At 35.9% G+C, this 11477-nt stretch overlaps 1 protein-coding gene across 2 annotated transcripts; it reads right to left on the reverse strand.

Annotated features, from left to right (window-relative positions):
• Positions 1 to 141: 141 nt before the first annotated feature.
• Positions 142 to 8833, reverse strand: LOC113703324 (protein tesmin/TSO1-like CXC 5). Of its 2 annotated transcripts, XR_003451413.2 has the most exons (9): positions 8249 to 8833; positions 7462 to 7569; positions 5146 to 5323; positions 3849 to 4208; positions 2966 to 3069; positions 2746 to 2840; positions 1561 to 1962; positions 615 to 805; positions 142 to 426 (listed from the first exon to the last, which is right to left on the reverse strand). XR_003451413.2 is itself a non-coding variant. In XM_027224650.2 (8 exons), exons 1-8 carry the CDS (start codon positions 8581 to 8583, stop codon positions 702 to 704), a joined length of 1686 nt encoding a protein of 561 aa, XP_027080451.2. In that variant the 5' UTR covers positions 8584 to 8831; the 3' UTR covers positions 142 to 701. The 2 variants fall into 2 exon arrangements, 1 of the variants encoding a protein (XP_027080451.2); XM_027224650.2 differs by having other exon boundaries at positions 142 to 805; positions 8249 to 8831.
• Positions 8834 to 11477: the final 2644 nt, after the last annotated feature.

The raw sequence follows: 11477 nt of genomic DNA on the forward strand, positions 1-11477 counted from the left end.
AAGTAATGGGATAGTAGCACAGCAAGCTAGTACAGAAAAGCATACATGAGAGAGGAATTTCTGCAGCTACCTGCAGCCAGGGGACAAATGACCATTTCCTCGTACGTCTTTGAAGTAGAAGAAAGAATATGAGTGAGCCCCTTTGGATTTGCTAATTCTATAATTTTTGTAGAAAAATGTAGCTTTACGGTTCGATACATGTGAAATAAAAAATGATTGAAAAATGTGTTCATAAAAAACGTAGAAATTTTTGGGTAACAATCCAAATAAGGCGACTAGTGTTATGATAAAGCCACATCTCTGCTAACATAAGCATGCTAGTTTAACAGCTCACTCTTCTTCAAAGCCCTGAATTACATTATATACTGCAATGCAGCAAAAATTGCACCCCAGACTCTAAATTGGTGGTAAAGAGGAGTACAGTGCCTGCTATCAACAATTACCTGATTAATAACTATTCTAACTATCGAACCATAGATAATCTCATCGCAACAAAACCATTTCAGCCATTAAATGTGGAGTAAAGATAGACGTGCAATATAATGTCAAAAATCATTTTTGACAACTCAATCCTACTTCCAGGCAGGGAGCTTTCACTTGCTCAAGGAATATACCTCTTTGCACCAAGCCACCGAAGGAAGTTTCCAAAGCAAACAATCGTTAGCCATTCCAAACCAGTTTGTCATCACCTATTGTCAGCATCAAACTGATTTTCTTGTTTGAATTGTGGGTTTTGAATTGCAATTTTGCACTACTCCCAGCTGGCTTTCCAATCCATTTCTCGACAACGACAAATATGAAGTTTCTGCAAGTAGGAAGATGATTCTCTTTCATCAGATCAGCAGAAGATCATGGTATAGAAGGCATATCCTTGTGCAGAAGAACTAGAGATAACAACAAGATCTGTTTCAAAACAGTTTATCATGCAGTCACCAAGTATCCCTGCTTTACGACTTAGAACCAGCTTCAAGGCCTTGTTGAGATTAAAGAACAAAATGTTGTACAAAGCTCTAAATATATGGTCTTGGGAAAAATCACTGCCAAAGTCAAATTTGAAAACCAGAAAAAGGATGCAACAAATACAGATCTTTAGCCATTGTTACGACAGTATGCATGCAAAGAAAACAGGGTTTGAATCACAACCAAACACCCCCCCCCCCCCCCCAACAAAAAAAACCACAAAAGTAACATGCATTTTCGGAAATCTGCCAAAAAAAAAAGACAGGGGATACAATACTAATTCAGTGTAATCTACATAATCAGATGCCTACTTGGGAAAAAGGATTGCTTATTGCAGCGCCTAAATGATTACTTCTTGGCAACAAAAAACAAAATGAAAAAGTAAATGTCATAGAAAAAGTTGACCATATTAAACGGTCCTTGAATATTAGAAAACATATTTCCTGAAAACCACCCAAGGGTTGTGAGATCTGAAAAGGTGCCAGGTCAAATTTCTGTTCGCCGATATCATGACAATTTTATAAACTAGGACATGGTCTCAAATTTACATCTTTTCAACAGAACAATTATGCAATCAGATTACTGATGAATAAAACTTACCTCTTATGATAGTGCATGTTATAAGTTTGTTAAGGAAACCACAAAAATTTGTCAGGACGAGCCTTTCTTGTTCTGCATCTATCTCCTTAAATACTTCTCTGTCCGGAGACTTAATTGTTGTACTTCTTTTTGGGTTGGAAGCTCCAGTTGGAGAGTCAGCTCCTTCGGTTGCAACATCTCTATCATTAGACATTAATGGAAGTGTCTCAGGAGAGGCTGCGCTTCCAGTTTCTCGATCACCTTCACCTGATTGGCATCCATAAGCCAGATTCCCCTCTACTTGACTAGTGTTGAAGCTCTCATTACGATATTGAGCATGAACATCTTTACTTCCTTGAATTGCTGAAGAAATGGAAGTTTCAACCTCTTCTATGTCACCTTTATTTATCACATGTTTCTTTCCTGAAAAAGACAATTAAGAATTTATGAAAGCATTTATTAGTTGAGATGAAAGAATATTACGAACAAAATCAGATAATTAGGTATTTAATCAAACAAGAAACCAAGTCAAATGCAGTGTTTCTGCTTCTAACATCCACATGTACAGAAGATGGGCAAAGCTCACCACAGAGGAGTCGTAAAAGTTCTGAGTAAAAAAAATTGAATGTGCAATTAAGGCTAATAGCAATTGCAGAAAAATATCAATGAATCAAAATAGACCTAAAGATAGTGCACTGGATGCAAATCAGATAAATGAAGAACAAATATCAAGTACTCCACAAAAGAATGTGAAAAAGGATTTAAGTTAAGGTGGACTTTGAGAGCAGCCAGTCTCCATAATATACACTCAGACAGAGCTCTTATCTGCAAATGAATCTTGCATTACAAAATTTTACTTGAGCACATCATGCATAAGCCAGAAAGCGCAAAGGTGCTAGGATGTGCACAAGTGCAGACATACAGAGAAACCATCCTTTTTAATCACAAGCCAGAAATAAGTCAATCACAATAAAGCAGAGCCCTTTATGAAGAAAAAGTACTCATAGCCTAGAAACATTCTCACATTTATTAGTTTATAAGAAATTGAAAGTGACTCATGCTTCAAAACAAAAAAACAGACAAGCAAATTAATGTGTGTCTTGTATCCCTCCACCTCTAAATGTTTAAATAATAATTACCAAGAAGTCACAAATATAAGAATCTAAGAGAACCTGTAAAAATTATTGTGTCAAGTTGTGGTATGACCTGAAATTTTTTTTGCGGCTTCAGCTGAAACTACAACCAGAAGAGAACATAGCTCCTTCAAATGTTCGGATTGGAGAATTTCTGCTAATAGAGGCCTTCAATCATAATGTATGATAGTGGTCAGGTTCAATAGTCATGCAAACATCTCTTTTGATCACAAGCATCAAAAGCTCAAAACTTGTCATCAGTTCTAAACAGAAATAAGTTTACAGACATATACCTGTGTGTGAATTGTGAAATCCCTGAAGTCATAGCAGTAGTAGGTTGAGCAGATGGAGCAGACAATGGGGAAAAAGAAGCTGTGGTGGGTGCTAAATCATTTTCCTGATAACAAAGGTTTGAAATTATCAACTTGTTAAGGTAATTTTGAAAATTAAGTTGCTAAAATAAGAGAGGTTTGTGGTAGCTCTAACAAGCACCTCCATGTAGGGGTCAAAAACTAGCATCAATTTGGTAACAATCAGCACAGAGTTACAGATTTATCAGGGCTAGATTCGCTTATTACATAGAAATCAATTTGGCACTTCCTCAAAAAATATCTCATAAACTTTCCGTAGTGACCTGTCTCACCTTCTGGTATAGATCAAGAAGGGTAACTTAACCATGAAACAATTTTCACCTGATTTTTGACACTATGAATGAGCTAGTGTGTAGATGAAAACTATAGAATGGAAAATCCCAGAAATTGTGTAAGAAATAACTTTATTTGAAAGACAATCTATGGGATTTGTGAGACTTTGTAAACTTTTTGAACTTAATACTCATTTTGAACAGCAACTAACTTTGTGAAGTCAAAGATCAAATTTTTAGTTTTTCTTTTCCTTCTTCAGCTGGAAATGCAAAACAATGGTAAATAAGTTCATAAACCAAACTTGTTCACTATATTAGTAAAATCGAGTGCAGAGGAATTAATCAAACAAGCCAGTGCAAAAAAACGCATGTGCCTTTAAGTTGTATAGCCATACAGATAACTGACTGCAAAAGGAGTTAAGCATGTCTAAAATGAAGCTACACACAGAATTTAACGAGCAAAAAAATTCAAGTCCAGTGGTAACCAAAATGATATATATATCTGTCAACTTAAAATCCCATGATTCAAATACCTGTCTAATTTGTTCAAGTCTGTCTTTTACTGCATCAACAGATGTTGCTCTGCATATGAGTTGCTCAGTTTTCCTCTTCTTTGTTGCAGGAAGTGTGTTAAAATAAGAAAATTTTGAAGTTCCACAAATGGCTGCATTTATTGCCTGATTGACAAATCTAAAATCATTTGTGGGACCTTCATGAAACATATAATCTCTCTCCTTACTCCCTTCAAAATTCTTGCAATCTATGCATTTGCAGTTTTCTGAGCACAGAACATTAGCCTGGAAACACTCGCAATATTTCTTGAGGCACCCAGACTTCTTGCAATTGCATCCTTTGTTGTGTTTACCCATGATTGTGACATCATATGCCTCTACCTGGTTGGTCTTAAAACATTTAAAATACAATTTATATGATATCATAGAAAGGATGTTGTGATCAACTGATGTGCTATGTAAATAAATTTAACCAATTCAAGTACAAGGTCAAGGTTTATTCTTCTTTTACAGGCATCTCAGTAGAAGAATAATCTAATAAAGCATTCAAAGGTGCTAATATACCACTCGAGAAAACAAAGCTTAAGCAGCTAGCAATTAAAAATCATCCCTTGAGCTTGCTTGATATGATATTTCTCTGTCTTAACCAATTAAAAGTTAAAAGTAGATTTTTAGTACCAGAGTTTAAATTAACTTTCACCAGACAGTGACAATTGACTAAGCCTAATCACCAGAAGCCAGTAAGGTTAGTAAATTGCAAAAGAATGAGTGTTATTTTTTAGAATCATTACAAAAAATGGCCAAACAATCAGCCAGATCAATTGAGGTGCTGTAAATATAAGCCAGAAAACACTAGAATCTCAAGCTGTATGCATTGAGAGTCTAAGGTAGCAGCTAAAACTTAGTCTAAATTCTCACTTAAATCCATGAAGCACTAAATTGCCTAGAGTCATAAGGGGAATTACAAAAAGATAAATAATTCCAAATTAACTTCATGGCAGCATCTTCAAACAATAAAGACATCATATCTGGTTCTAGAAAAACTCTATCTAGAGCATTCAGCTTAGAGATAACAAGTTACAGTAGGTTAGCCACAGGTCTACAAGTTGGACTAATAGAAGCAGGACACTTACAACTGAGGAACAGAAACCAACTACAGATCTAAAAGATGACACTACTACTTAATCATAATTTAGGCAATACCATGAATCTCATTCAGAGGAGTCACATCCAACATATTCAGAACAAACACCATGGAATTGAATGGCTTTTACTGAAGAATATATTCTTCCAAATATAGAGGACTCAGAATACATACACTACCATCTGTGGTTCCTACTGGGCTTTTAGCAATCTTTGGTTGGAATGCATCTGGATTTCTCTCTAGGATTATTTCAATTGCCTCCTTCCTTTGAGCCTCATGCTCTGACGTATTATGACATTTTGTGCAGTTGCAACCATTGCAATATGTTCCAGAGGCAAAGCATTCACAGTACCTGGTATTCATAAGACCAGCATCAGTCCACTGCCTCTTTTGGAGGCTGATCTTAAAGTGGATTCACCACCAATTTCATAATAGTAATTAACTAAAGGGAAATTTGCCAAATTGGTCCCTAACATTTACCAAAAACACTTTTTTAGTCCCTGACATATAAAATCAGCCAAAATGCTCCTTCACATTTAAATTGTGAGCCAATTTGGTCCTATTGCTCATTTTTCCTCATTTCTCCGGCTAAAAATAGCACGCCCCTCTCACGTGGTCATATTTTTAGGGGCAAAACCGGAAACACATTTCATTACCGGTTGAAAGTAAAAGGATAGGGGACCACCACCAAAATACACATTTTACCTTTGGCTCTCAAATTACCCTTTACCCTCTATGGAGCCACCGGAAAACGACGCCGTGGCTGTTGCATCAGCTGAGAAAATCATCCTCCGCTGGGACTCCACAGCCTCCGAGGACGCCAGGGACAGAATCATCTTCGATGGCGATCGATATGAGATCGACAAATACTTCCAAGCCGTGGATGAAATCCAACGGTCAATGGAATCCGCCAGCATCTCAGACGACTCTGCTAAGGCCAACAGCGCGATCCAGATCGCCATGGCCCGCCTAGAAGACGAGTTTCGCAATATTCTCATTGCTCAAACTTCCCCTCTCGAAGCCGACACTCTGACCGATCCCAGCTCTTGTTCCTTCCGCTCCACCGCTTCTATTGGCAGCAGCGACGGCCACTTGAGCTTGCTGCCGCCGCCGCCGCCGCCCCTGCACACCGAGGAAGACGACTTCACCGAGACCAGCTTGGCAAGTTTGGTAAAGAAAATGTGATCCTTCCAGGAAACTTAGCCTTTCTTTTCGTGTGATTCCTTTGCCTAAAAGGGGCGGCTCAAGCATCATGTATGGAAGGTGTACAAAGTATTCAGGATGCCACAAAAAACTTCACTCATTCAGCGAAATCTTCTCGCCAGATCAGGGCATAAAGCTTGTGAATTCTCCATTTTCCAATCTAAGGGCGACCATTCACTCTTAAGTTGAATTGTCCAATTTTCAAGATTGATTATAACAAAATTGTCCATTCACTCTCAAATCACCTTTGGCTCCATATGCTTGTTAATTCGGGGATGCAAATAGGGTTTCTTGAAAGGGTAATTTGAGAGCCAAAGGGAAAGGGTAATTTGAGAGCCAAAGGTGAAATGTGTATTTTGGTGGTGGTCCCTATCCTTTTACTTTCAACCGGTAATGAAATGTGTTTCCGATTTTGCCCCTAAAAATATGACCACGTGAGAGAGGCGTGCTATTTTTAGCCGGAAAAATGAGCAAAAACGAGCAATAGGACCAAATTGGCTCACAATTTAAATGTGAAGGAGCATTTTGGCTGATTTTATATGTCAGGGACTAAAAAAGTGTTTTTGGTAAATGTTAGGGACCAATTTGGCAAATTTCCCTTAACTAAAATGTAAGCAAACTTTAATAAATGCAATAGAGCTTCTTAAAAATCTGCTTGAGCAGTAAAGGCAACAATGTATGAGTTCATATGGTCAATTCCCTTTCTTTTTTCAGGAAGAGAATAGACCATGGCATCAGACAAACCACTGGCTTAAGATAGTGGCTCCAACTAGATAAAACTCATAAGGGATTCGCAAAATGGATAGGATGAAAGCATCAAACAAACTACTGGCATAAAATAGCAACTCCAACTAGATGAAAATTATAAGGGTTCCCCAGTTGTACCATAAAAGACTACTCTGAACACAAAATGGAGTAGCTAAGTTGCGGAATTTTGAAATAAATCTGTCTATCAATTTCAAGCATAATGCCAAAACTGAGCACTTCAGACTGAAGTACATGAAGCATGAGAGAAGACCTATGGGACTCTCTTATAAAACTCGATTACAAAAGTTCTTATCCCGTAACACCTACACATGGCTTCCCCACTTCTCCAAATTCTGCTGCATGTAGCAGGTAATACTAAAAAATAGCAAAACATCATCTTTATCTTTCATATAGTTGAAGTACTCTTTATAACAAGATTGAAGTATAAGATGCCACTGTGTGACATAAGCAAAAGATAAACATGCTAATTGCAATGCAAAAAAAAAAAAAAAACTTAAAAACGAGGCAAATTGTACTTACAACTTCAAGCATCTTGAGTTTTTGCAATTACATTGCTTCTTCTTCTTTGGAGTAGCATCTCTCAGCTCAATGCTACGCTGGTCTGGCAACTTTGGAGACCCATATTTGCTGATTGGAAAAAAAAATTGAGAGGCAAATAAATATAATAACATCACATAGTAGTTAGGTAAGCTCAGAACAATTTTCAAACTTTGAATTCAAACAAATCATAAGACTTCATACATCCAAAGTTTTCCAGCCTTGACGTGGTGAAAAAGGATTAATTAGTTTACAAAAAAAGGAGCTCGTTGCTAATGTTAGAAGCACAATTTTAATATCTAGGAGTTACTTCATTTGCCTGAGATCGAACTTTCAGCATCCAGGATTACCTTATGGCACATAAAATTTGTCCCTTTTGTCTAAAAAAAATCAACAAAAATCAAACCTTTTTCTAAAATGTATTACTATATTTTACAGAAAGACTGTTCTTTTAAGCCAAATTCTTTTAAAGCATGGAGTTTTAATTATTTATTTGATCTTATTAAGAGCTTATAAATGAGTTTTCCTTACCATATTATCGATTGCATAACTCTAGAATTTCCATCAATTTCGAGTTTTTTTCTCAATTAAAACTCCAAATTCACCAAAATTCAGCAATCATTTTGCAAACATGTTAGAAATAAGCGTGCACTTAGCTTTTCACATCACAAAAACTCCAAAAGAATGAAATAATTTCGAATTTAACAGAAAAGAGCGCCAAATATTAATTAAAAGCTTGTCAATTTCAAAAATTGAGAATCAAACTTACTTTACTTCCTGCGAAGTAGGCCGACGAACCGTATGAGCTAGACGCATTACCACCGGCACCGTCGGCTTCAGCCGCTGTTGCATGGCCCGGGACGGAGGCGATTTCTCTCCGGACACCTCCTGCGGCTGTGAAACAAGTATCGCGGGTGGCGCAGGCTTAGCCAGAGCAAGCAACTTGGACTGTAATTGCGCCTGTGGATGCTCCGGCAATATCACATTTGCCGCCAACGGTCTACACATTGCTGGTGTTGCAGTAAAATCTAACTGCCTCGCCAACCTCTTCGCCGGAAACCCATTCTTCGGCGCCGTCGGAGACGATGCTTCCATCGGTTCCATCAAAATCAAAACTTTTACAAAGATCAAGTTTTCTTAATCAACTGAAATGAAAAAAGAAGTAACGCCGTCAATCCCCGTCATTCTTTTTTGAAATCTTGAAGAAAGAATAGTCCCAAGAAAACGTCAGAGGAATCATAAACGGCGTTAAAGTTGGGAAGGCAGAGTTCTTTCAGTCCCCTTCTCCCTCTTATTGCTTTTTTGAAATTGAATTGCAGAAAAGTTATTAAAAAAAAGCGAGAAAGGGGAGGGAATGATCGAACGGTTCAGGTTAAAAGTGGTGATCGGACGGCTTGATGTGGTGATTTGTATTTTAAAGATTTGATGTGATAGATCGTAGTAGAGAATTTGGAGGATTACGTCGTAATCCATAACTTGTTCAAGTACGCAGTTGTCTTCATGGGTGTTTAGTAATCGTTAGATTGCCATTTTTAAGAGTTTTTATAAAAATATATATATTATAATAATTTAATATATATGAGACAAAAAAATAATTAAAAATATGTTTATAAAAAATGTAAAAAAATTTTTGCGAAAATTCATAATTCAAACAAGAGTCAAGAATAGAGTTAACATTTGAATTCTTAAACCAAAAATGTATGTATGTATGGGTGGTCAGCAATTTGTTGTTACTAATTTATATTACTACCTTCATTTAATGTTTTATGTAGTAACATTTTTACTAAAGGTGTTCTATAAACATCAAATTTCATGAATTTCCACTATTTTTTTTCTTGTATTTTCTTTTGTATTTGCACATATATATATTGGATATGCCTTTTCGTGCTAGTTCAAATGGTGTGCAAGTAATACATTAATTATTCTAGTCTTAGTTTGGCTTAAACACAAGTGAAGTGGCTGTGATTAACCTTAAATTTCACAAACAAAAATAAAAAAGTCATGCTTGTTCTTCGTGCTTAGCTGAAATAAAAAAAAATAAAAAAGAAGAACTTTTTGTAAAACGAGACTTTTTTTTTTTTTTTTTATATTTTACATATCAAATATGTTAATCTTTCGAAAACACGTATAGTAGAATATTATTAAAAGTTTTCTACAACTCCAATCTTCTCGTTCGATTATAGCCTTCACTTTTACGTTATTTCCTCCCTTATTTTGAAACATACGTGCAACACTCACCCTGTACCTTTTACTCCATTGGCATTGATTAGGGCAATCAATAGAGTCGAATCAACCCAATAGAAAAGGGGGTGAGCCTATTATAATTCTAGGCCAGACAAAGTTTGGGTCTATATTTGAAATTCAATTAAAATGTGAGTCAAGTTTGAACTTCTATAAGCTCAGTCCAATTAAAGGTTGCCATGTTATTATACACATATAAATATAAAGCTTGGGCCTATATGTGTGGGTGTGTGTGTGTGTATATATATATATATAATATTTATGAGCCTAATTAAAGCTTGGCATGTTATTATATACATATAGATATATACATATATAACACACACACACGCAACCTAATATATATAACTATAAATGTATTAATTTTAAATATGTAGTGTATGATTGGACTAACTAGTAGAAAGAGAAGTAGATTCATTAAATAACTATATTCTTCATGTTTTATTATTATTTTTCATATAATCTAAAAGAATTAGATAACAATTATTGTTAGAAATTTTTTGGTTTATGTATCTTTAATGAACTTTTTACTGGTTAATTTATGTTTAGTTTTAGTATTCTAGATTTCAAATTAACTCTATCACTTAATGGTTATAGTAATTATATTTAAAAAATTAAGAAATAATAAGTGTATTTGGACTAAACTCGAATTAAGCTCAAAGCGCGAATATATTATGAGTCAAGTATGAGTTTCATATATATTAACCCAAAACTCATGGTCCAAAACCCAAATACCTTACTAACTATGTGAGCTAATTCTAAACTTATTAAAATTCGACTCAAATGGCCTGATTGACAACATTAGGCCCCTAGCACCGGCATTACTCCAACATATCCAACCTCTCGCTTGCTTGCCTACCCCATTTCTTGCACTAGTAGCGGAGTTGGGACTTGTAAGCGAGGGGCAATCATGCTTGCCTATCCCATTCCTTGCACCAGTATTGAATTTTTTTCTATAAAGTGAATCTATATATGTAGCATTTTTATATAAAGAGAGAGTTTTAGAAATTTGAATGAGGAGACATGAATAAATATTTGGACTTTGTAAATCATCTCAAATTGGTGTTTTTATAAAATTGAAGGAGTGCAAATAAGGTCCAAAAGTGAACACACTGCAAAATGTCAAGCCTATTTTACAATTTCATAAAACTTAAAATGGTAAGTAGATGTTTTTAGAAAATTCAGGGGTGCAAATTAGGTGCCAAAGTGAAAAGACTACGAAATATCAAGTTTACTTTTACAATTTCATTAAATTTAGAGAAGGTGGCAATTCAAGTATACATGGCTCCGCTACTGCTTTATACCCACATCATATTCTTTCGACTTCCATGTCTATATTTTTCAATATCACCACCAACAAGCCCTTCCCTCTCAATCCCACCCCACCAAACCACCCACTGCCCACCCTCCCACTATTTTATCTAACTAGTCAAGACCTCTATCACAGTCCTTATCCCTGTCCCACTTCCTAACCTATCCTTTTTGCACTCTATCATATTATCATGGGTGAAAAAGGGTGCCAGTCACTAAACTACTAAAATGGTACTACAAATTTTCACCACCGAACTTGTTTTAGTTTTAAATTGGTCATTCAACTAATAAAAGTGCTACAATTTGACCATTAAAACTTTTTGGTCTCAAATTGATTACTTAACTAACAATTGGGTTACACTAGTGGCTATTTCGAAGGATTTTGTCGTTAAACTAGCCAGAGAAAAATATAGGAGTAGTTCACGTGCAAAAACGCAATTGGCAAA

This window comes from Coffea arabica, chromosome 8e, assembly GCF_036785885.1.
Source record: "Coffea arabica cultivar ET-39 chromosome 8e, Coffea Arabica ET-39 HiFi, whole genome shotgun sequence".
NCBI classification, from domain to species: domain Eukaryota; kingdom Viridiplantae; phylum Streptophyta; class Magnoliopsida; order Gentianales; family Rubiaceae; genus Coffea; species Coffea arabica.

Coding starts and splice junctions, on each gene's coding strand:
- LOC113703324 (XM_027224650.2), bottom strand. CDS start 8,583: ATGGAACCGATGGAAGCATCGTCTCCGACGGCGCCGAAGAATGGGTTT. Junction 4,209..5,145: donor TAGGAACCACAGATGGTAGT/GTATGTATTCTG, acceptor AAGACCAACCAG/GTAGAGGCATATGATGTCAC. Junction 806..1,560: donor AACATGCACTATCATAAGAG/GTAAGTTTTATT, acceptor TCCTACTTGCAG/AAACTTCATATTTGTCGTTG.